The 21,563-nt window shown below is 43.2% G+C and overlaps 1 protein-coding gene across 4 annotated transcripts in view; it reads left to right on the top strand.

The window, feature by feature from the left end:
- Positions 1-21,563, top strand: part of STIM1 (stromal interaction molecule 1) — a 2,200,738-nt gene that overhangs the window by 1,562,655 nt on the left and 616,520 nt on the right. For all 4 annotated transcript variants that reach the window (XM_044073040.1, XM_044073041.1, XM_044073042.1 and 1 more), the window contains exon 9: positions 4,098-4,198. In XM_044073040.1, coding sequence (XP_043928975.1) covers positions 4,098-4,198 — 101 coding nt within the window. The remainder of the gene's footprint in view (positions 1-4,097; positions 4,199-21,563) is intronic.

Here is a 21,563-nt window from a genome sequence, read left to right as displayed (position 1 = left end):
TTCCAGGTGTTTCCATACCTAGATGACTGGGTCATTTCTGCCCCCACCAGACTCCTACTGGAAAAAGCCCTGGCATACTCTCCTCACAGTTCAAAGGCTAGGCATAACTATAAACTGGCAAAACTCCAATCTCACCCCATCTCAGTCGACAGAATTCATAGGGGTTATCTTGGACACAAAAAACTGCAGAGCTGCTATTCCAGAGCACAGAATTTTAAGGATAAAGCAACAACTAATTCCAATCCTTTCAAAGGAAAAATCCATGGCTCACTCGATCCTACAGCTGTTGGGTTCCATGGCAGCCTCCATCACCATTGTTCCCCTGGCCAGGTTTCACATGAGGCTTCTACAATGACTACTGCTCACCCAATGAGGCTTCTACAATGGCTACTGCTCACCCAATGGTATCCTTTTCAGCATCCTCTTTCAGCCATGATTCGAGTAACCCACAGGTGCAAACAGAATTTAAATTGGTGGATATCACACAATCTCTCCCAATGGTCTCGCCCCCTTTCCCCCCAGCAACCCAAGGCCACAGTGACGACAGACACCTCACTGATGGGGTGGGGGGACTATGTCAGGGACAGACAGTCCAAGGCACTTAGTCCCAACCGGAGGCCCATCTGCATATAAATGTTCTAGAGCTGAGGGCGGTGCTTCTGGCGTTGCAAGCATTCCATCCCCTGCTGCCGTCTGGGACAATTGCGATTCAGTCAGACAACATGGCGGTTGTCTGGTACATCAACAAGCAAGGTGAAACCAAATCTTATCCCCTTTGTTGAGAAGCCATGAGGATATGGCAATGGGCAATGGCTACCAACCGTTTTCTTCTAGCAACGCACATTCCCGGGAGTTCCAATGTAATAGCAGACAGACTCAGCACGCGCATTCTGCAACCTCACGAGTGGTCCCTGAATCCCTTGATAGCGGCGGAGATCTTCCACCACTGGGACCGTCCTTGCTGCGACCTCTTTGCATCCCCGGCCAACTACGAATGCAGCAACTACTTCGCCCTGATTCCCCCTCCAGGACAGTCTCCCAGGGACGCTCTAGTCCACGATTGGCCCTCGGGTCTTCTCTACGCATTTCCACCCTTTCCTCTCATTCCCCCATTTCTGAAGAAAGCCCGGCAGTTGAAGAACAAGGTAATCCTCATAGCACCTTATTGGCCACAACAGATTTGGTTCCCATTCCTTTGGCCTCACCTACTAGATCTACCATGGATCCTCCATCCAATCCTGGAGTTGATCTCACACCCACAGAACCTGATTCATCCCAACCTGAACAGCCTGAAGCTATCGGTTTGGCTACTCCAATTTCCTTGATTGCCAGGCAGAATGATCTTTCTTTACTAGTACGTTATATTCTCATTGCTTCTCATAGTCCTTCACTAGAATTGCTTATCTGAGTAAGTGGAAAAGATTTACCTGTTGGCTGAAAGATAAACAAGTAGACCCCTTTTCAGCACCAGTGTCGATAATATTAGACTATCTGGCCGACCTGTTTCAATCAGGTCTTTCGGCCTCTACCATTAGAGTTCATTTGGCTGCAATTTCTAATTTTCATGAGGGTGTCCAAGATTCCTCTCATATGTCCCATAAATTGTGCAAGACCTTCATAAAAGGTGTGAATCATCTGAAGCCACCTTTTAGAGAACCTATTCAACCATGGGATTTATCACTAGTTCTACAAGCTTTGACAGTGGCACCTTTTGAACCAGCCTCTTCTTGCGACCTCAAGTATTTGTCATGGAAAACCTTGTTTCTGGTCGCTATTACTTCTGCCAGACGTATTTCTGAACTTCAAGCTTTATTTATCAAGAGTCCATACTTAATTTTTCATAGAGATAGTGTCTCTGAGAACTAATCCGTCATTTCTGCCTAAAGTGATCTCTGAAATGTCCATTAATCAAGCCATTGAATTGCCAGTTTTCTTTCCCAACCATTCAAACAGAGGAGAGTATTGCCTACATACCCTTGATATACACAGGCAAATCCGTTTTTACCTCAACAGGACTAAACCTTTTCATAAATCTGACGAGTTATTCTTGGCCTCTTCTGGATCTTGATTAGGATCAGCTGTTGCTAAGGTCACATTAGCTAGATGGTTGAAGGACTGTGTGACCTTTATATACACGCAATGTAATATCTCGTTGCCTACTACCATGAAAGCTCATTCAACTAGGTCGGTGGCAACTTCTGCTGCCTTCCATGCCAGAGCTTCTTTACATGACATCTGTGCAGCCGCAACTTGGGCTACGCCTCATACCTTCATCAATCATTAGAAATTGGATTTGGTCTCCAGGGTAAGAGCATCTTTTGGTTCTATGGTGCTCAGGAATGTCCTTCCATGAGAGCCTCCCAGGAATAGAGGTAGCTGGGGACTCTGTCCCATATGTAAGGAATGAACGAGAATTAATATCAGATAAAGAAGTTATGTCTTATCATAATGTTCCATCTGTATTGTTGATCCTCGTTCAGTCATTACGACTCTCCCTCCTTCCTCCTCCTGTGGTTTCTAGTGGATATCATCATCCAGTTCTCTTAGGTTATTTGACCAGAGGTAGCCTCTACCTTCTTTAACTTGCAAACTCAATTTGAGGTAACAGGGAGAGGGGAATTGTGGGTAAGAGTTTAGCTTGAGAGTTTGAAGCTGATGCGTGCTTGGAAAACGGCCGGCTAGGTTCCATTCTCGAAACCGATACCCATACGTAATAACTGGACGAGGATCAACAATACAGATGGAACGTTATAGTAAGACATAACTTCTTTTTAGGACAGGAAGAGCAATTGGTTTATAGCTTGGACTTGGTTCCTAGATGTCAACATTGTTTTCAGTATTAATTTAAATGTTTTAAAGTATTCTTTACTAAGTTTTATTCGCATTTGTTTGTGTTTTATTGTTGGTCCTTCATCAGTTCACAAATATTTATTGACTTCCTCTTGCTCAAGTTCTTTTATATCACATTCCTGTCCCAAACTGATGTTTTCTTGGTGCTGCAGCTTTACTGCTTTAAAGGTTGCTTTTGCACATTTATCAAGACCAAATGACTGACATTCTTGTATCATCTGAAAAAGTTTTGACCACTTGCAACCGTGATTCCAGTTCCTCGTCTGATAAACTATACAGTTTTAAATTGTCCACAAAATGAAGATAAGCCTTTGTTGTTTTCTGGAAGCCAAATTGTAGCTGTGACCTAATCTCTTAAGTAGACAGTTTAATGGGTTAAGGGCAAAGCAGAAGGGCAGCAGTGACAGAGAGTCGCCCTGGAATATCCCCTTTTATCCCTGGAATAATAATTTGTCCTTTATCATGGCTTAACTGCAAAATGGTATTTTGGTAAATATCGCACATCTGCATTGTAAACTGAACATTCTATTATTTCACACACAGCTTTTCTTAGCTTTCATTCCCTGCATTGTAGGTGTGTAACAGTCTTTCTCTTTCATTGTGTTGTACCATTAGATTGGTTCACAGTAGATGTGTCTTATACCAGTCCACCATCCAGTTAATAAACCAACAGTTTATTTTCACTAACCTACATTTTTTATTTTATTTTTATTCATTATAAAATCAAGAGCGACTCTGAAAATACAGTAACTGTAATGGAGATGACTGTGTGCTGAACAAGGATGCTGTTTATTATTTGTAACTATTACAGCTCTCAAGAGATTTTAGACTTGTTTAAAGTCATGCTTTGTAGCTATGTTTTCAAAGAAAATAGCACAGGTGGCAGCTCTTCAGGAAGGAAATGCTGCCATGATATATGAGGTTTTACTGCTTTTAAGCACGAAAGAGTTAAAAAAAATAAATTTGTATAAACACATACTTAGTAATTGTTATCACCAATGGTTAGCTGACCAAATAAAATTAGCCTGAATGTTAGAATAAGACTATGAAACTAATTCTTTGTGAAGTGTTTGTTGACCTGGCAATTGCAGTAATGTTAATTTAAGAACAGATTAATATGATGTGGTTGAATGTTAAATGTTCCAGCCCAATTTTGCAGAATAGTTTTTTATGTCATTTATTTAAGTGTCCAGTATTCACTCGCTATTACCTTTCCTTTTAGTTTTACTTTTTTCTTTCCCTTTCAGGCTGAAAAAATCAAGAAAAAGAGAAGCACGTTGTTCGGAACTTTCCATGTTGCTCACAGCTCATCACTGGATGATGTTGATTCCAAAATACTAACAGCAAAGTTAGTATAGTTTTTCTTTGTTTTATAAAGGGGTCCACACAACTGTGTATTGTAGTATACTGCCATGAAATATGTAAGAATAGCTGCCTGTTTCTGGCAGTTACTTTCCTACTAACATGATAACCGAAACAGACATATTGGTTGTTCTACTGGCCATAATTGCCAGCACATGTTGTTTGTCAGGATACCATGTATTTATATTTGGATGCCTTTTAATGTTGACGTACTGTACCTTTCACTAGATGTTTACAGAAAATTCCGTCTTTGTTATATAGTGGTCTTTAGATTTTCAGAGTTCTAGGAGAGGGTCTGTCGCTTCTAAGGTAAAGCATGGTTTCAAATGAGTACTACTTGTTGTTATCTCAGCAGATGAAATGCCCGACCTTCAGTTTATATCTGTTAACACAGGTCTCAACCTGCATTTATTCGTGTTTACTGACTGGGCTTGTCTGACCAGACAGAGCCTATTTTCAACAGATGCACATTACAGACCTAGGGTAGTCATAGTCGTTCGCATGAGTCCCTTTAATGTATAGAAATTTCACACATGATAATGTAAATGCAGATATATGTCCAATGTTTGTGCAGAACTTCAAAATATCTATTTAAATACCCCTTTTGATTGGTCCATCCTCTTTAGGCCTAAGGTTAAAGACACACTCACTAGGAGTGAACAGGACTGCAAAACCCGTTTGACATCAGCATCTGCTTCTCCATCCTTGAAAAACTTTTTCCAGAACCAAGAGTGGAAAGAGGTTGTGAACTCTGCAAGTCTCAGGATTTTACACAGGATACTCTTGGAGACAAATTCCAGTGGATGTCACCTTAAAGGCAGAGGTGGTCCACAGAACCAGGGTTTTCAAGGCCTATTTCCCCAAAAAACCCTTCCAGTGCTTATGAAAGTTGTTGCTGACTGACACACCCTAGGTCACCTATCTCTGCATACTCGTGCTTGGTGTGCCATCACTCCTGATTCATGGCTACAGTAAGTAGTAAGCAGAGGTAATGTAATTCCTTTATCTGCCCACCAAAAATGTCGTAAAGAAAGCTTCCCACTGTCCCACCCTGAAAAAGGAAGGCAGCAGCTCAAGAAGTTGCAGAGTTGCTAGACAAGTGAGTCATCCAGGAGGTCCCATCAGACCAGCAAGCATTTTACGCCTCAGCCACCTAAACCAGTTTGTGAAACAGACAACATTCTGGATTATCATGGTTCAGTCCATTTTACCTCTTCTGAGAAAGGACAACTGGATGTGTTTGGTGGCCATGAAGTCCAGCAGTTTCCTTCGCTTTTGGCTGAGAGCCAGTCATTTTCAATTCAGAACACTGCCCTAAGATCTCACTACAGCCCCCTGGTTGTTCACCAAAAGCAGTGCCTTGGTTGCAGCACATCTCAGGCTGCATGGGTTCGAGGTGTTCCTATACCTAGATGATTGGCTCATAACTGCCGACATGAGGGAACTGCTAATTCAAGCCAGAGACCTCTTGGTCTAGTTGCGTTATCACTTGGGTATTACAATTGGCTTGGAGAAGTTCAAATTAACACAAGTCCAGACCATAACATTTATAGGATGTCACCTGGACACTACTTCATAGGTAGCCAAATATTTGGAGTCAAGATTAGCTGTTCTGCATCAGCAAACTTTCATAGGTAGGTACTAGGCTATCTGCCCGAGGGCATTTATAAGCCTAGCCAGTGTGTGTCAGCTTTCGACGCCCCATTGATTAATTAACAGAGCCTCTGTCAAGAAGAGCCAATGAAGTGATCCCAGTGGTGTATTTTCTATTACCCATCCACTTGTCAAGGTTTCTCTTGAAGAGTGTTAGTGAGGGGCTCTGCCTAATGTAGTTAGGAATTTTGTTCCAAAGCATGGGGAGTCTCTGTGACAGGAATCTATCCCTCCAGCATGTTTTATTTATTGTTGTGGCGAGGTTTAGCTGACTAGAGTGAGTGGCTTACAGTGATTTGGATTTCTTTAGGTGGAGCATGTCCATCAATTCTGAGTTGGACATGGCTTTGTAAGTCAGGCAGATATCACCTCTGAGTAAGCGATATGCCACTGAGTACAGCTGGAGTTTTTCCAGTCAGGCTGCACAGGACATCTGTTTGAGGCCAGTAATCCTCTTGGTGAGGTACTTTTGTGGTCTTTCCATTTGTTGAAAGTGTCTTGTGAGGTACATCCCAAATGGGGCATTGTACTCTATGATGGGTCTGATGAGTGATGAGTAGAGGGGAACTATAACCTCTTTATTTCTAGATGCGAACCCTTTAGTAATTAGATGGGCTACATAGAAGGATTTTCTAACTACTTTGGCAATATGATTGTCAAAGGAGAGATTACTATCTACCTGGGTCCCCAGATCTCTTATTTACCCCTTCTGTATTAAGGGGGCTGCCACCTATGTGGTAATTCATGGGTGTTTTGTTTTTCCCAAATGGGATGACTATGCATTTTTTAACATTTAGCTTAAGACCATGACTTTGACACCAGGTGTCCGTCTCAGTAAGACCCTTTTGGAGAATGTCCGTGTCAGCCAGAGAGTCAATTATGGCTCCCAGTTTGCAGTCATCGGCAAACTTGGTTAGCCATAGTCCTCCTGTGTTTGCCTGTACTTCTGAGAAGTATATGCTGAACAGTAGGGGTCCCAGGACCGAGCCTTGTAGGACACCACTTGTGACTGATTTAGTCGGACCTGGAGCCCGCTATTCCTACCTTGTGAGTTCTGTCTGTAAGCCAGTTGGCAACCCATCTCTTGACGTAGGGGTTTATGTTCAGGCTGGTGAGTTTTTCTATAATTCCAGAGTGGGGAATGGTGTTAAAAGCCTTGGCGAGGTCGGCCGTGTGAACCACCTTCCCCTCATCTATGGCCTTGGTGACTGTCTCAAAGAAGTCATCCAGGTTTATTAGACATGATCTGCCCTTAACTAAGACGAACTGGGTCGGGTCAATTGTTTGGAGGTTCCCAATGTCTTTGTTAATGAGTTCCATGATGATGCGCTCCATAGCCTTGCAGACCAGGCTTGTGAGGCTTATGGGGTGATAGTTACCAGGGTCAGTTGTGGCCCCTCCTTTGTGGAGCAGAATAACCATTGCTGTGCACCATTCTATGGGCATGTAGCCTGTGGAGAGGCTGAGGTTGAACAGTGTGTTTAGGTGGGGGGTTAGTTCGTTCTGTAGTTCGTGCAAGACTCAGCCTGGGACACCATCTGGCCCCATTGATGCTGTGCTTTTGGCTTTTGAAAGGGCTGTTTTCACCTGTGCTTCTGTGATTTCCAGGACACTGCACTTTTCTGGTATTGTTGTGGGCCCTTTTGTAGGTGAGAGGGAGTGAAGTTTGCACTGAATATGTCTGCCAGGATGTTGGCAATATCAGTAGGTTCAGTATATTTTGTGCTATTTTGCACTAGCTCAGAGCATATCTGCGAGTTGCCACTTAGATTCTTGACATAGCTAAAGAAGGCTTTGTGGTTATCTTTCGAATCCTTGGCTATTTTTCTTTCAAAGTTAGCCTTGGATGATTTTATGAGGGGCCTTAGTTTCTTACTGATACTGATCAGGGATGTCTTTCCTTCTTGGGATTTGCTTTTTTTCTGAACTAGTTTCTTCCTTCTGTTGTATAGCCTGTTTATGGCAGGGGTTCACCAGACTGGTTTCCTTCTCTTACGGGAGTGAGTCTTGGTTTTGCTAGGGATGGCATGATCCATGCATTCTTGTAGGTGCTCATAGAGTGCATTTGTAAAGGTTCCTGCATCTTGGACACTGTTATTATTTAGCAAGGGGGCTGTGAAACTTACCACCTCTGTCTTAAGTAAGGTGAAGTTTGCTATAGAAATGTTTTTCACTGTTGTTTCCTTGGTTGGGAGTGGTGGTGTGGTGTGGACATCCAGAGTGATTAGTTTATGGTCGGATCTAACCAGTGACTGGTTGACCTCCGGTGCGGAACACCTGTTGCCCATGTTGGTGATGACCAGGTCCAATATGTTTTCACCTCTGGTAGGGGAGTTTACCAGCTGATCCAGGGCATTTAAGTTGATAAATTCCAGGAAACGCTGGACCTGGGAGTTTGCACTTTAGTTTTCCCAGTTAACGGTAGGGTAATTGAAATCGCCCAATATCAGGGTGTTCAGTAGGACCTTCATGTTTTCCAGTGTCTCCAGAAAGGTAGAGTGGTGGTCCTGGGTCATGGAGGGTGATCTGTAGCAGGCCACAATTTGCATTGCAAATGTGGCCGATGTTAGTTGCAGATGGATGATCTCAGAGGTATCATGCTGCGCCACTAACCTGGAGGTGTAGGGATCTTTGATGAATATGGATACACCCCCTCCTTTTGTGTTTCGGTCCATGTTCTGTGACCGAAATGTGTGGTATGAGTTGTACCCGGTAGTGCTGGGTGCTCTGTGGAGCCTTGAACCAGATTTCAGTTACTGCACAGATGTTGACGTTCTCCATACTGAGGAGTGCTTCGAGCGCGTGCATTTTTGAGATTTAAAATCCTGGCGTTGAGTAGCATAACCCTTATTTTTTTTATTTGTGCTGTTTATGGAGGTGGGTTTGACTTTTGAGCCTTGCTTAAAAAAGGCACTATGGAGGCAGCAAGAGCCTTGGCCAGTATTCGAAAGCCTAGGTGTGACAGGTGCAAGCCATTTCTTGTGAAGCAACGAGGCTTGTCGAGCATGTCATCCCAGGCTGACAGACACTGGATCCCCTTTGAATGACACTAGAAGCTTAGCCAGTAGTTGAAATTGATCATTTTTTCTTTATACTGCGGTATCATTCTTGGTGAGAGCAGGATGCTGGTCAGGGTCATACCTGCCTGGGCTACATGATCAGAGAGCTCTTCCATGTCTCTGTTCATGTAGTCCAGGGAGGTACATCTCAGGTCATTCACACCAACATGAACAATGACAGAGTCATATTTGTACTTGTTCTGGAGTGACCTGAGTGCTTGTGTTATGTGGCGGATTCTGGCTCCTGATAGGCAGCTAACAGTAGCCTTCTCCTTGTCCAGCCTAGTGAGTGGGACGTCAGTGTGCCTGACTATAGACTTGCCTATTACTAGTGTGTTAGATGTGTTATTTTGCCTTAAGGGCCGTGATTCTGCGGCACACTAATTTTGTGTTTTATGTGTTGTCTGGTTTGTGACTGGAGGTGCAGGTTTTTTGGGTGTCTGCTATGGAGGTCTCAGATGCTTTTGCAGGTTTTTATTTAGAACCTCCGAGTTTGATTTCGTATATTTGTGTATTTTTTGCCAGTGCTGGTTTAGTATGTCTATGTGAGGCTGAAGGTGTGGTGCAAGTGTTAATCTTCTCCTCATGTCTGCCTGTTCCAGTCTTTGGTGGAGAGAGCTTAGCCTCCAATTTAGCTATATAATTGCATCTCTCGCATATGTTAATGTTTTGTGGTAGGAGGAGAGGGTTGTCTGTGTAAATGAGGCAGTTGTAACATTGCCTCAAGATACCCAGGTTCACCAGCTGGACTGGAGAGTATACCTGAAATTGTCCTTTGGTCATGCCTGAATAGTAGGGTGAGCTGCTTAGTCGCTTGGTTGGTGAGGGGTGAATAATGAGCCTCATGGTTCTGCCTCACCAAAATCCTACAGTGTGATCTGGGTCTATATCATTTTGTCAAACTTTTTTTTTTGTCAAATAACTAATCATCGAATACTATCCGTCGAAGCCCCTATTCAGTGAACCACCTAAACAGCGAATGAAAATTTATATAATTGTTTTATAGGTTCATAGGTAAGTAGTAGGTTATCTGCCCGAGGGCATCTATAAGCCTAGCCAGAATGTGTTGGCTTTCGCTGCCCCGTTAGATTAGTTCCCTGTGCCTCTGTCCAGCAGAGCCACTGCAGTGATCCCCGGGGTAAAATTTCATTTTCCCATCCACTCGTCAAGGTTTCTCTTGAAGAGTGTTAGTGAGGGGCTCTGCCTAATGTAGATTGGAATCCTGTTCCAAAGCATGGGGAGTCTCTGGGACTGGAATCTATCCCTCCAGCACATCCTATTTATTGTTGTGCTGAGGTTTAGATCCCTAGAGTGTGTGGCTCTTGGGGATTTGTTTTTTTTTTTTAGGTGGTGCATGTCCATCAATTCTGGGTTGGGCATGGCATTGTATGTCAGGCAGAGATCACCTCTGAGTAAACGGTATACAACCGAGTACAGCTGGTGTTTCTTCAGTCGGGCTGCATAGGGCATATGTTTGAAGCCAGTAATCCTCTTGGTGAGGTACTTCTGTGGTCTTTCCAGCTGTTGCAGGTGTCTTATAAGGTACATCCCAAATGGGGCATTGTACTCTATAATGGGTCTAATGAGTGATGAGTAGAGGGACACAATAACCTCTTTTGTTCTAAATGCGAACCCTTTTGTGATTAGGTGGGCCACATAGACGGATTTTCTAACCACCTTGGCAATATGATTATCAAAGGAGAAATTACTATCTACTTGGGTCCCCAGATGCCTTATTCCATTTTCTGTATTTAGGGAACTACCACATATGTGGTAGTTCGCGGGTCCTTTGTTTTTTCCAAAGGGGATGACTATGCACTTTTTTCCATTTAGCTTGAGGCCATGATTTTGACACCACGTATCCATCTCAGTGAGACCCTTCTGGAGGATGTATGTGTCAGCTGGAGAGTCAGTTATGGCCCCCAGGTTTGCAGTCATCTGCAAACTTGGTCAGCCATAGTCCTCCTGTGCTTGCCTGTACCTCTGAGAAGTATATACCAAACAGGAGGGGTCCCAGGACTGAGCCCTGGGGTACGCCACTTGTAACTGGTTTAGAGTCGGACCTAGACCCTTCAACTCTCACCGTGTGGGTTCTATCCATGAGCCATTTGGCAACCCATCCCATGACGTAGGGGTCAATGTTTAGGCTGGTGAGCTTGTCTATAATACCAGAATGGGGAATGGTGTCGAAAGCCTTTGTGAGGTCTAGGTAGGCTGTGTGGATCTCCTTTCCCTTGTCTAAAGCCTTGGTAACTGTCTTAAAGAAGGCCACCAGGTTTAGGAGGCATGATCTGCCCTTAACAAAGCCAAACTGGGTAGGGTCCAATGTTTGAAGGTTCCCAATGTCTCTGTTAATGAATTCATGATGATGCGCTCCATAGCCTTGCAGACCAGGCTAGTCAGGCTTATAGGGCGATAGTTCCCGGGGTCCATTGTGGCTTCACCTTTGTGGAGCAGGGTAATGGTTGCTGTGTGTCCCTCTCTGGGTACGTAGCCTGTAGAGAGGCTGAGTTTAAGCAGTGTGTTTAGGTGAGGGGTTAGTTAATTTTGGAGCTCATGTAAGACACAGGCTGGGACACTGTCTCGTCTCATTGAAGCTGTATATTTGGCTTTGGATAGGGCTGTTTTAGCCTGTGTGTCAGTGATTGCCATGGCACTATATTCTTCTGGTATGGTTATTGGCCATTTAGGGGGTGAGAGGGGGGTGAAGTTTTCACTAAACCTGTCTGCCAGAATGTTGGCAGTATCAGTCAGTTCAGTGTGTTTTGTGCCATTCTGCACTAACTCAGAGCAGATCTGAGAGTTTCCACTTAGGTTCTTGACATAGCTAAAGAACGCTTTGTGGTCTTCTTTGGAGTCTTTGGCAATTTTTCTTTTGAAGCTAGCCTTGGATGATTTTATGAGGGATCGTAGTTTCTTGCTGATACTGATCAGGGATGTCATTCCTTCTTGGGATTTTACTCTCTTCTACACTAGTTTCCTCCTTCTATTGTATAGCTTGTTTATGGCAGGGGCCACCAGACTGGTTTCCTTTTCTTGGAGGAGTGAGTCTTGGTTTTGCTTGTGATAGCACAATCCATGCATTCTTGTAAGGGATTCAGCAGGTTGGACAGCGTTGTCCTTTAGCATGGGGGCTGTGAACCTTTCCACCTCGGTCTTAAGTAATGTGAAGTTTGCTTTTGAAAGGTTTTTCACAGTGGTTTCCTTGATTGGGGGTGGGGGTGGAATGTGTATATCCAGAGTGATTAGTCTATGGTCTGATCTAACCAGCGAGGGTTTGGCCTCAGGTGTAGAACACCAGTCGCCCATGTTGGTGATGACCAGGTCTAATATGTTGTCACCTCTGGTGAGCATGTTGACCAGTTGATCCAGGGCATTCGAGTTTATAAATTCTAGGAAGCATTGGGCAAGGGAGTTAGTACTGGAGTAGTTCTCCCAGTTAATGTTTGGGTAATTGAAATCACCCAATATTAGGGCATTTGGTAGGACCTTCATATTTTCCAGCGTCTCCAGAAACACGGAATGGGGGTTCCTGGGTCATGGTGGGTGATCTCTAGCAAGCTACAATTTGAATTGCAGTTTTGCCCGTTGTTAGTTACACATGGATGATCTCTGAGGCATTATGCTGTGCCACTAACCTTGAGGTGTGGGTATCCTTGATGAATATGGATACACACACCCCCACCGTTTGTTTCGGTCCGGGTTTTTACGGTCGAAAAGTATGGTATGAGTTATAGCCTGGTAGTGCTGGGGTGCTCTCAAGAGACTTAAACCAGGTTTCTGTTACTGCACAGATATCGATGTTCTCCATACTGCGGAGTGCCTCGAGTGCATGCATTTTGAGGGTTAGACTTCTGGCATTGAGTAGCATAACCCTCAGTTTTTGGTTACTTGTTCTATTTGTGGTGGTGGGTTTGTCTTTTGAGCCTTGCCTAAAAAGGGCACTATGGGGGCGGCAAGAGCCTAGGCCAGTATTTGAAAGCCTAAGGGTGACCGGTGCAAGCCATCTGTTGCGAAGCAATGTGGCTTATCGAGCATGTCATCCCAGGTGGACAGATACTGGATCCCCTTTGAATGACACCAGAAACTTAGCCAATTGTTGAAATTGATAATTTTTTCTTTATACTGTGGCATCATTCTTGGTGAGGGCAGGATGCTACTCAGGGTCATACCGGCCTGGGCTACGTGGTCAGAGAGCCCTTCCATGTCTCTTTTCATGTAGTCCAGGGAGGTACATCTCAGGCCATTCACACCAACATGGACAATGACAGAGTTGTATTTGTACTTGTTCTGGAGTGACCTTAGTGCTTGTGTTATGTGTTGGATCCTGGCGCCCGACAGGCAGCTAACTGTAACCTTCTCCTTGTCTAGCCTAGTTAGTGGGACATCAGTGTGCGTGACTATAGAGTCGCCTATTACTAGTGTGTTGGGTATGTTATTTTACCTTAAAGGCTGTGATTGCGTGGCACACTGATTATGTGAAGTATGTGTTGCATGGTTTGTGATTGGGTGTGGAGGTTGCTTGGGTGTCTGCTTTGGATATCTCTGTTGCTTTTGCAGATTTTTATTTAGAGCCTCCAAGTATGTTTTCGTGTATTTGTGTGTGTTATTTGCCCATGTTGGTTTAGTAGGTCTGTGTGAGACTGGTGGTGTGTTGCAAGCATTTTCCTTCTCCTCTTGACTTTCAGTTCCACTCTTGGGTTGAGAGAGGTTTGCCTCCAATTTGGCTGTATTATTGCATCTCTCGCATATATTAGTGTTTGGTGGTAGGAAGAGAGGGTTGTCTGGGTACATGAGGCAGTTGTAACATTGCCTCAAAATGCCCAGATTCACCAGTTGGACTGGAGAGTACACCTGAAACTGCCCTTTGGACATGCCTGAATAGGTAAAGTGAGCTGTTTTACTGATTAGCTGGCAGGGACGAATAGAGAGCCTTGTCCTTCTGAGCAGTATAGGGGGGTCTAGTGCTAGGGTTAATTAGTGCTTGCTATGAGTTTTGAGCAAGTGCTGGGCTGTGAAATAAATGGTTTGAGTGCTTAAGTTGAAAGTTTGTCGGAAATGAGAGAGAGAGAAATTAGCCCAAAATGACCAGTAAACTACTAACTTCTGGGCTACAGCAAACAAGGCACGCACATTTCAGAAAGAAACAGATCAAATAAGCAGGCACAATAAGCCTTTAACCAGAAATTCCCAGCTCAGAAGGGCAGAATCTAGCCTGTCCTCCCACAAGAGTGCGGACTACAAACCTTCTTAATGTAACATAACTGGTTTGAAGCCCAAGTGCTTAAACCAAAAGGCTTAGAATAACAGTTGCAATTTAATCAGGCTACTACCAAGCAGTAATAACTGCAGCAGAATAATACAATTGAGTACTTTTTAGAAGACGTACAAGCAAAATAAGGTGGTAAAGTGGGAAGAAACACAATTACAGTAAAAGCAGATGAATAAAATGCAATTGTTTTATATATATATAACAGAAAACGAGCAAACTGATTTAAACAAATTACCCAATTAACCAGTAAAAAAACTCAAAACTGAGCCCTTTTCCAGCAGTCTTCAATCTGGCAAGTTCTATCTGCACACTCCTGCCACGAGTGTGCAGGGGAACCTTCTCCAAAAAAGATGGCTTGGATTAGTGCTCAAGTTATATAAAACAAAGCTAGATTCAGCAGGCCTGAATCTTGTCTATGGTACAGCAGACAAGGTGCACCAATATCAGAAAAAAAACAGTTCAAATGAGCAGGCACAGTAAGCCTTTAACCAGAAATTCCCAGCTCAGAAGGGTAGAATCTAGCCTCTCCTCCCACAAGAGTGCATACCACAAACCTTCTTATTATAAAATAACTGACCTGGAGCCCAAGTGCTTAAACCAGAACTAATATACTTTTAGAATAACAGACTCTGAGCCTTCAATCAGCAATTCCCAACTTAGAAGGATGTAAGCTGCCTGTCCTGCAACAACAGTGCAGACCACAAGCCTTCTTAATATAAAACAACTGGTCTGAAGCCCAAGTGCAATAACCAAAAGACTTAGAATAACATTTACAATTTAATCAGGCTACTACCAAGCAGTAATAAATGCAGCAGAATAAACACAATTGAGTACTTTTATGAAGAGGCAAAAGCAAAATAAGGTAATAAAGTAGAAAAAAACACAAATACAGTAAAAGCAGATAAAGTGCAAATTGTTTTATATATATATATATATATATATATATATATATATATATATATAAAACAATAGAAAACAAGCAAACTGATTTGAACAAATTATCCAATTAACCGGTAAAAAATCCTCAGAACTGAGCCCTGTTCCAGCAGTCTTCAGTCAGACAAGTTCAGGGCCTAAGTTGGGTATGCCTATTCAAATGTTCTCTCTGTTTTAGGTAGGATAAGCTAATGAGACTAGACTAGGATAGATCTGGGATAGGGCTGAACAGATGGTAACGGTAGGAGTGTCTGAAATCAGAATATGATCTCACTGTACTCGGTTGAGTGAGCAAATGAGATGGGCCCAGGGGTAGTGTTCAAACACAATTTTACAGGAGGGGCAGTCAATTCCAAAGCCACCAAGATTACTACCACAACAAGAACAGGGAGGGCAGGTGGGGAAAACTAAGTGCAGACAGAGAGAGACAGCTTCCAATTTTCAGTAAACTAATCGGCAGATAAATGCAGTACTATTTTTAACACAATATTCAATTAAACAAACAGAAAAAAATACAATTCAGTACTATCTTATAACACTGCAAGTTTGTACTTATCTCAGCTTGTAATAAAGTTGATATAGGGCATACCAAATAGCTCCAGTATGCAACTCCATTAGCCATCTTTACAAAAACATCATGTATGACGTCAAGTAATAAACAATTAGTATGTACATTTTAAGAAGATGTGTATAATGTTATAAATGGAAAACTTAAAGTAAATATTTATTAAATTGACAAAAGCCTTGATATTTATTTGTACAGTACATATACTTTTTGTATAAGAAAAGTAAGCTTTTTTTTACGTTTTTGTAGGGGGGCTGGACCCCCTGCCCCAAACCCTCAACCCCCTCCTCCTTGGGAGGCTGCACCCCCCTGCAAATTAAGTATACCATCTCCAAGATCATACAACAATGAGATAATGGGTGAAGCATGGCCAGTCGGCATGTCAATCACACATCTTTTTCAGGATGGCCAAGTAAAATAATTCAATGATTTCCAGTTCGATAATTGGGTCGTTCGACGACTAGGTAGTTTGACAATTAGGGTTTGATGATTGTGTTCAGTAAATTAAGCGTTTGATGATATGATGTAGATCCATGAGATCCATCCTACATCTTTTGGGCTCTGTGGCGGCATCCATCACCCTTGTTCCCCAAACCAGATTAACTATGAAGGTGTTACAGTGGACCCAGTCAGAACAGTGGTCTGTTCTTCACCATCCTGTGCACTTTGTGGTCAGACTCGTGGCACTTTGCAGCCAGCATATTTAGGGGTGGCTAGTCTCTATAGGTTGTCCCTTTATTCTCCCTCCCCCAGGAACCAGTAACCACTGACACTTCCCTTCTGGAGTGGGAAGCGTGGGGAGCATTTCAGTGGGAAGACTGTCCAAACCATGTGGTTTTCAACAGAAGCCAATCTTCACACCAATGTTCTGAAGATAAGGGAACTTCTCCTAGCATTGCAGGCCTTCCAGTACTCCCTCTCTGTGGGTGTGATTGCTGTTCAAGTAGACAATATGTCAGTGGTCTGGTGCATTAACAAGAAGGAACACATTCACATCCTTGTCAGTAGGCCATGAGGGTTTGGCAGTGGGCGATGTCTTCCCAGTGCTTTCTGATTGCATAGCATATCTGGGGGGGGGGGGGGGGGGGAGTCCAGTGTATTAGCAGACAGTTGAGCACATCCATTCTTCTGCCGCACAGATGAACACTCAATGAAACAGAGGCTTCCATGATTTTCAGCCACTGGGGCCGGTCTTGCTGTGATTTGTTTGCAGTGCTGTTGAACATCAAATGCAGGAGTTACATTACCCTGATTCCCCATGGGGGAGACCACCAAGGGATGGACTAGTTCACCCTTGACCCTCGGGTCTCCCCTTTTTCTGCTGATCCTCCAACTCCCTTCATAACCAAATTTCTGCAGAAAGCTGCCTGGTGAAGGTGATCCTAGTCACTTCTTGCTGGCTTTGGCAGACATATTTCCCTTTCCTATGGCCTCATCTGGTGTACTCACACTGGGTGCTGGATCAGCTTCCAAATTTGGCCTCTTTCCCATCGAGCAAGCCTCACCCAGACATCAAATCCTTGAAGTTGACAGCTTGGTTTCTCCACTTCCAGTATTAGACAGAAATTCCAGATTTTTGTCCACTTTGATTCACATCTTGTCATCTCAAAAACCTTCCACCAGAAATGTTTACAGAAGCAAGTGGAAGAGATTTTTCATGTGGGCATCTGCCAGTGGTGTGGATCCCTTTTTTGCTGCCTTACCTTTGATTCTAGATTTTCTGGCAGATCTTTTTAATGCAGGAGCTAGCTACTCTGCCATCAAAGTTAATTTGGCAGCTGTTTCAAATTTTTGTTGTTGGTGAAGACCATGCTACTACTACTGCTTCGAAAATATTGATACAACTTTTTTGCAGGGTACTTTCCTTCTACAGCCTCTAAGTGATCTTGCTCCGCCTTGGGATATTACTATTTTAATCTCCCCTTTTAAACATGCAGCTGTTACAGAACTGAAATTCCTTTTTTGGAAAACACTTTTTCTGGTGGCATTTACCCCAGCAAGAGGATTTCATATCTCCATGTCTTTGACAGAGACAGAGGTCATCTTTAAATGGTTCCCAATTTCCTTCCCAAAGTTGCTTCTGACTCTGCTTTGAATCAGGCAATTAATCTACCAGCTTTCTTTCCAAATTTCTCAAGCAAGGGTTAATATCTCTTACATTTGTTGGGTGTTCATTGTCAATTACATTTCTGTTTGTACCATACCAAGGACCTCATAAAATCTGACCAAGTTTTTCTCTCCTTTTCTTAAGATAAATTGGGCACTAATGTCTCTAAGGTTACACAGTCCAGTTGTCTGATTGCATTGTGTTTGTCCATAGAGCTGTCTCTACCTTCGAAACCTAAAGCTGATTGTACTAGGGCTGTTGCAACTTTTTCTATAGTCCCTGTTGACGATATCTGGGCTGCGGCTAAATAGTCTACAGTGCATGCAGTCTAGGTCTGAGGTGTCTTTTGACCAGTGTGGTGGATGGTTCCACCATCCTTCAGAATATCCTTCCATGAGTTCTCCCAGACCTTGTAGTTGTAGACTCTGTCCCAGCAGTTGAGATGGATGGAAAAGATAACATCAGATATGAAAGATATGTACTTACCATAATGCTAATTTTGTGTTGTCTTCTTTCATCTGTCTCAGCTTTTAGGTTCATAGGTAAGTACTAGGCTAGCTGCCCTTGGACATTTTAAGCCTAGCCAGTTTTCTCTTTCTAGGGTTAGAATCAAACTCTGTCTTATGAGTGTCAGGTAAACACTTAACCATTGTGCCTCCCCCTTGCCAAATTGTCACTGTCTTGTACTTTCAATTGACCCTACTGGACCTGTCTGGAGCCTTATATTTCTTGCAGTTTTAGAACATTTTGTTGTCATTCAAGCCCATTTTTGTGCATAGTATAGGAAGAACTAACTGCATAGGCAGGCAGGCTTGATCTGAGGAATTGTCGGGGTGGAGGGGGATTATGGGTAGGGGAGGAGCCACAGCCGTAGATCCAAAAGTCTGAAAGTTGCCAGCACTGGATTTGATATCAACAATAGTTAAGACGGACGAAAGAAGTCAACATGAATCTAGCTTTATGGTAAGTATGTAACTTTCATTTCTACATTGTGGTCATGAATTGTAAATGCCCTAATAATTGTTCAGAAATATAACACAGCGTAGTAGTGACTGATAAAAAAATTCTCTTTGTGTATGTTTAGTAGTGTAGTATCTATATATCTATCTGTATACAGTATACAAATAATTTAAATGCTATACTATAAGGTATATAGTTAAAGGTAAAGAGACAATTTGAGGAATTTAGGCTGAAAGGGTGCACGGGTTGAATGAGAAAGACTTGTAGAGATACAAACAAGACATACTTAAAATTTGGATTAACAGCTAGATATGGAAGGAGAGAATAAGAATATGGAATAAGAGGGATGTGATAATAAAAGTGAAAGATGAGAGAGAGAGATTTTTGGTGCAATACATAGGGTTGTAAGCAGCATAGAAGCCATGGCAGAATAAGAAGTCCTGGGAGGCTTAATTTATTGATGTTCTTCGTGTTTCACTGTTGCAGTCATCACACTTGGGTTATCTGCCTGCAGGTAGCCTTCAGTCTGCCTGAATACCAGTCTTGTGATTTCTGCGTCGGATGCTGTCGTTTCTTCCATGACATCAGGTCGTCAGGGGTATAAAACATGCAGCTGATGCCTTTACATCTGCTTTTCTTGCCAAGCGGAGCCTGAAGCAGAAGCAGTTTGCAAGTGCCGGTCGGCCGCTACCTGAAATTTTCGTTATTAGAGTTTCAGACCTGAAGCCTTCTAAAGCTAATTACTCCATTGGGGGATCCTTTTTTCTTGCTCTAACTGATGTCAGAAAAAAATAATAATTGTCTTGCCTGTGGAAAGCAAATACCTCAGAGATTTTCATTCTTACTGCATCACTTGTCTAGGCCCAGAACATGACGTTCCTCGCTGTCGGTTTTGTGCCTGTTCAGAGCCCGAACTATTCGTCATCGGGCGATCTTTGTTGCTAAATTATTTCACTCTCGTTCTCCATATTCCTTTGATAAGCCATCCGACTACTGATCTTCCAAAAACACTTAAGGATAAAGACAGAGACAGACTGCATAGGTCCAAAACTGCCGACAGTGCTTCCGTTAAGCTAGTCGCCATTCCGCTGGTACTCAGTGAGGCACTTTCGCAGACTCTGATACCCACTTCTACAGATTCGCTGGCCTCTACTGAGACCCATCCGGAGTCTGGTATGACGCGAGATGCTTCTTTGACTATGGAAACTGCGGATGTCTCTACCTTGGATGGTTCCAGAGCTGCTGTGCAGGCACCGGCTTCTGAGGGTGTATTTAGGCCTTCCGATGTTCGTATTAAACCAACTACTCCGTTTCAGACTAAAACTACCGAATTTTTCAGGCCTAGAGTTTGCACTACGCCTAGGAAACCAACGACTAAAGTGCATTCTCAAACTCCCATGCCACAGAAACAAATGCTTAGAATGGCTGAAGACCTTATTGCTTTAATTAGGGGAAGCCAGCCTTCCCCCTCTTAAAGACAAATAATTGATTTTCCTTCTGATTTTTCAGATCGAGTCCGACGACTCTGACCCCTCATATTACCAGGACATGCCTTTATTCTACCTATGAGGATTCTGGTGCAGAGGATTCCATTCAGTCTGCCTCTCCACCAGAGGATTTGTCTTTCGGTGAAACCCTACTTACCCTCAGAGAGCATTTCCACTGAGAGTGCCAGGACTACCCACTGTCTAAAAACAGACTCACGGAATTTTTAAACTTGCCCTAGCACAGTCCTCTAGCCATCACTCCTGTTCTGGAAATTGTAGATGATGTCTTCATGGAATCCAGTCTTACCCCTGATACTTTGCCACCATCTCCTAGGAAACCTGACTGGTACTACAGGGTACCAGACTCTCTCAAATTTCTATTTAAGAATCCTACTGTGGATCCAGAGACCATTTTCCAGGGACCTAAAGGCATTAAGGCTACTACAGCCAAAAACCCTACCCCTTCAGACAGGGATTCTAGGGCTTTAGACAGATGGGAGAAGAAGGTATACACCTCTGCTACTCTTGCTATCAGGGCTTTAAATTGCCAGTTTCACATGTTAAAGTACCAGCCACATATTATGGAACTAATTAAACAAAAAATGATGTTGATTCCTGATTGTGCAGAACATAAAGATTTACAAGAGTTAATGCATTCTGCAAACCAAGTTGGAAAACATACTTTGCAGTGTGGTTTTGATGCTTTACAAGCATCTTACAGGGCTGCTGTCACTGGGACAGTTCTTAGAAGGCATGCTTGGCTAAAGGAACAAATCTTGCCAGACCACGTCAAAGCAAAATGACTAGATGCTCCATTAAACCAAGAACGTTTGTGTGGCACTAAAGCGGAAATTGTTCTTAAAAAGATGGAGGAAAAAGCTAAATCTATGCAAACTGTTAAAGATTTCGTACAAGTACAGCCACCTAGATTCAATAGGCATTGGCCTTCAAAAAATGGTCCTTTCCAGTCCCTCCCAGACCTTCTCAATCCAAACCCAGGGGCAGCAGACCACCAAGACTACAGTCCCAGGGTATGCACAGATCTAAACAATGGAGTGCTCCCACCTCAAAAACAGGGAGTGGTAAGCCACCATCCTATGGAAAAAGCTCTGATTGACTTGTCCTTCATCCTTCCCAGCCTTGCCCAAGTACTTGCACCCCTAGGAGGAAAACTCGCCCTGCATGCAAAAAACTGGGTGTACATTACCTAGGACAGATGGGTCTTAAACATTGTATCTCAGGGATACAGATTCTACTTCCACTCACTGCAATCCCCAAGTGGATTGCCAGACCTCTTCCCAAACCAGTGGGC

The sequence above is a fragment of the Protopterus annectens genome, chromosome 5.part1 (genome assembly GCF_019279795.1).
Source record: "Protopterus annectens isolate FY-2018-M chromosome 5.part1, PAN1.0, whole genome shotgun sequence".
NCBI classification, from domain to species: domain Eukaryota; kingdom Metazoa; phylum Chordata; order Ceratodontiformes; family Protopteridae; genus Protopterus; species Protopterus annectens.
The sequence above is the reverse complement of the archived record's forward strand: the minus strand, read 5'-3'. Positions and strand labels throughout refer to the sequence as shown.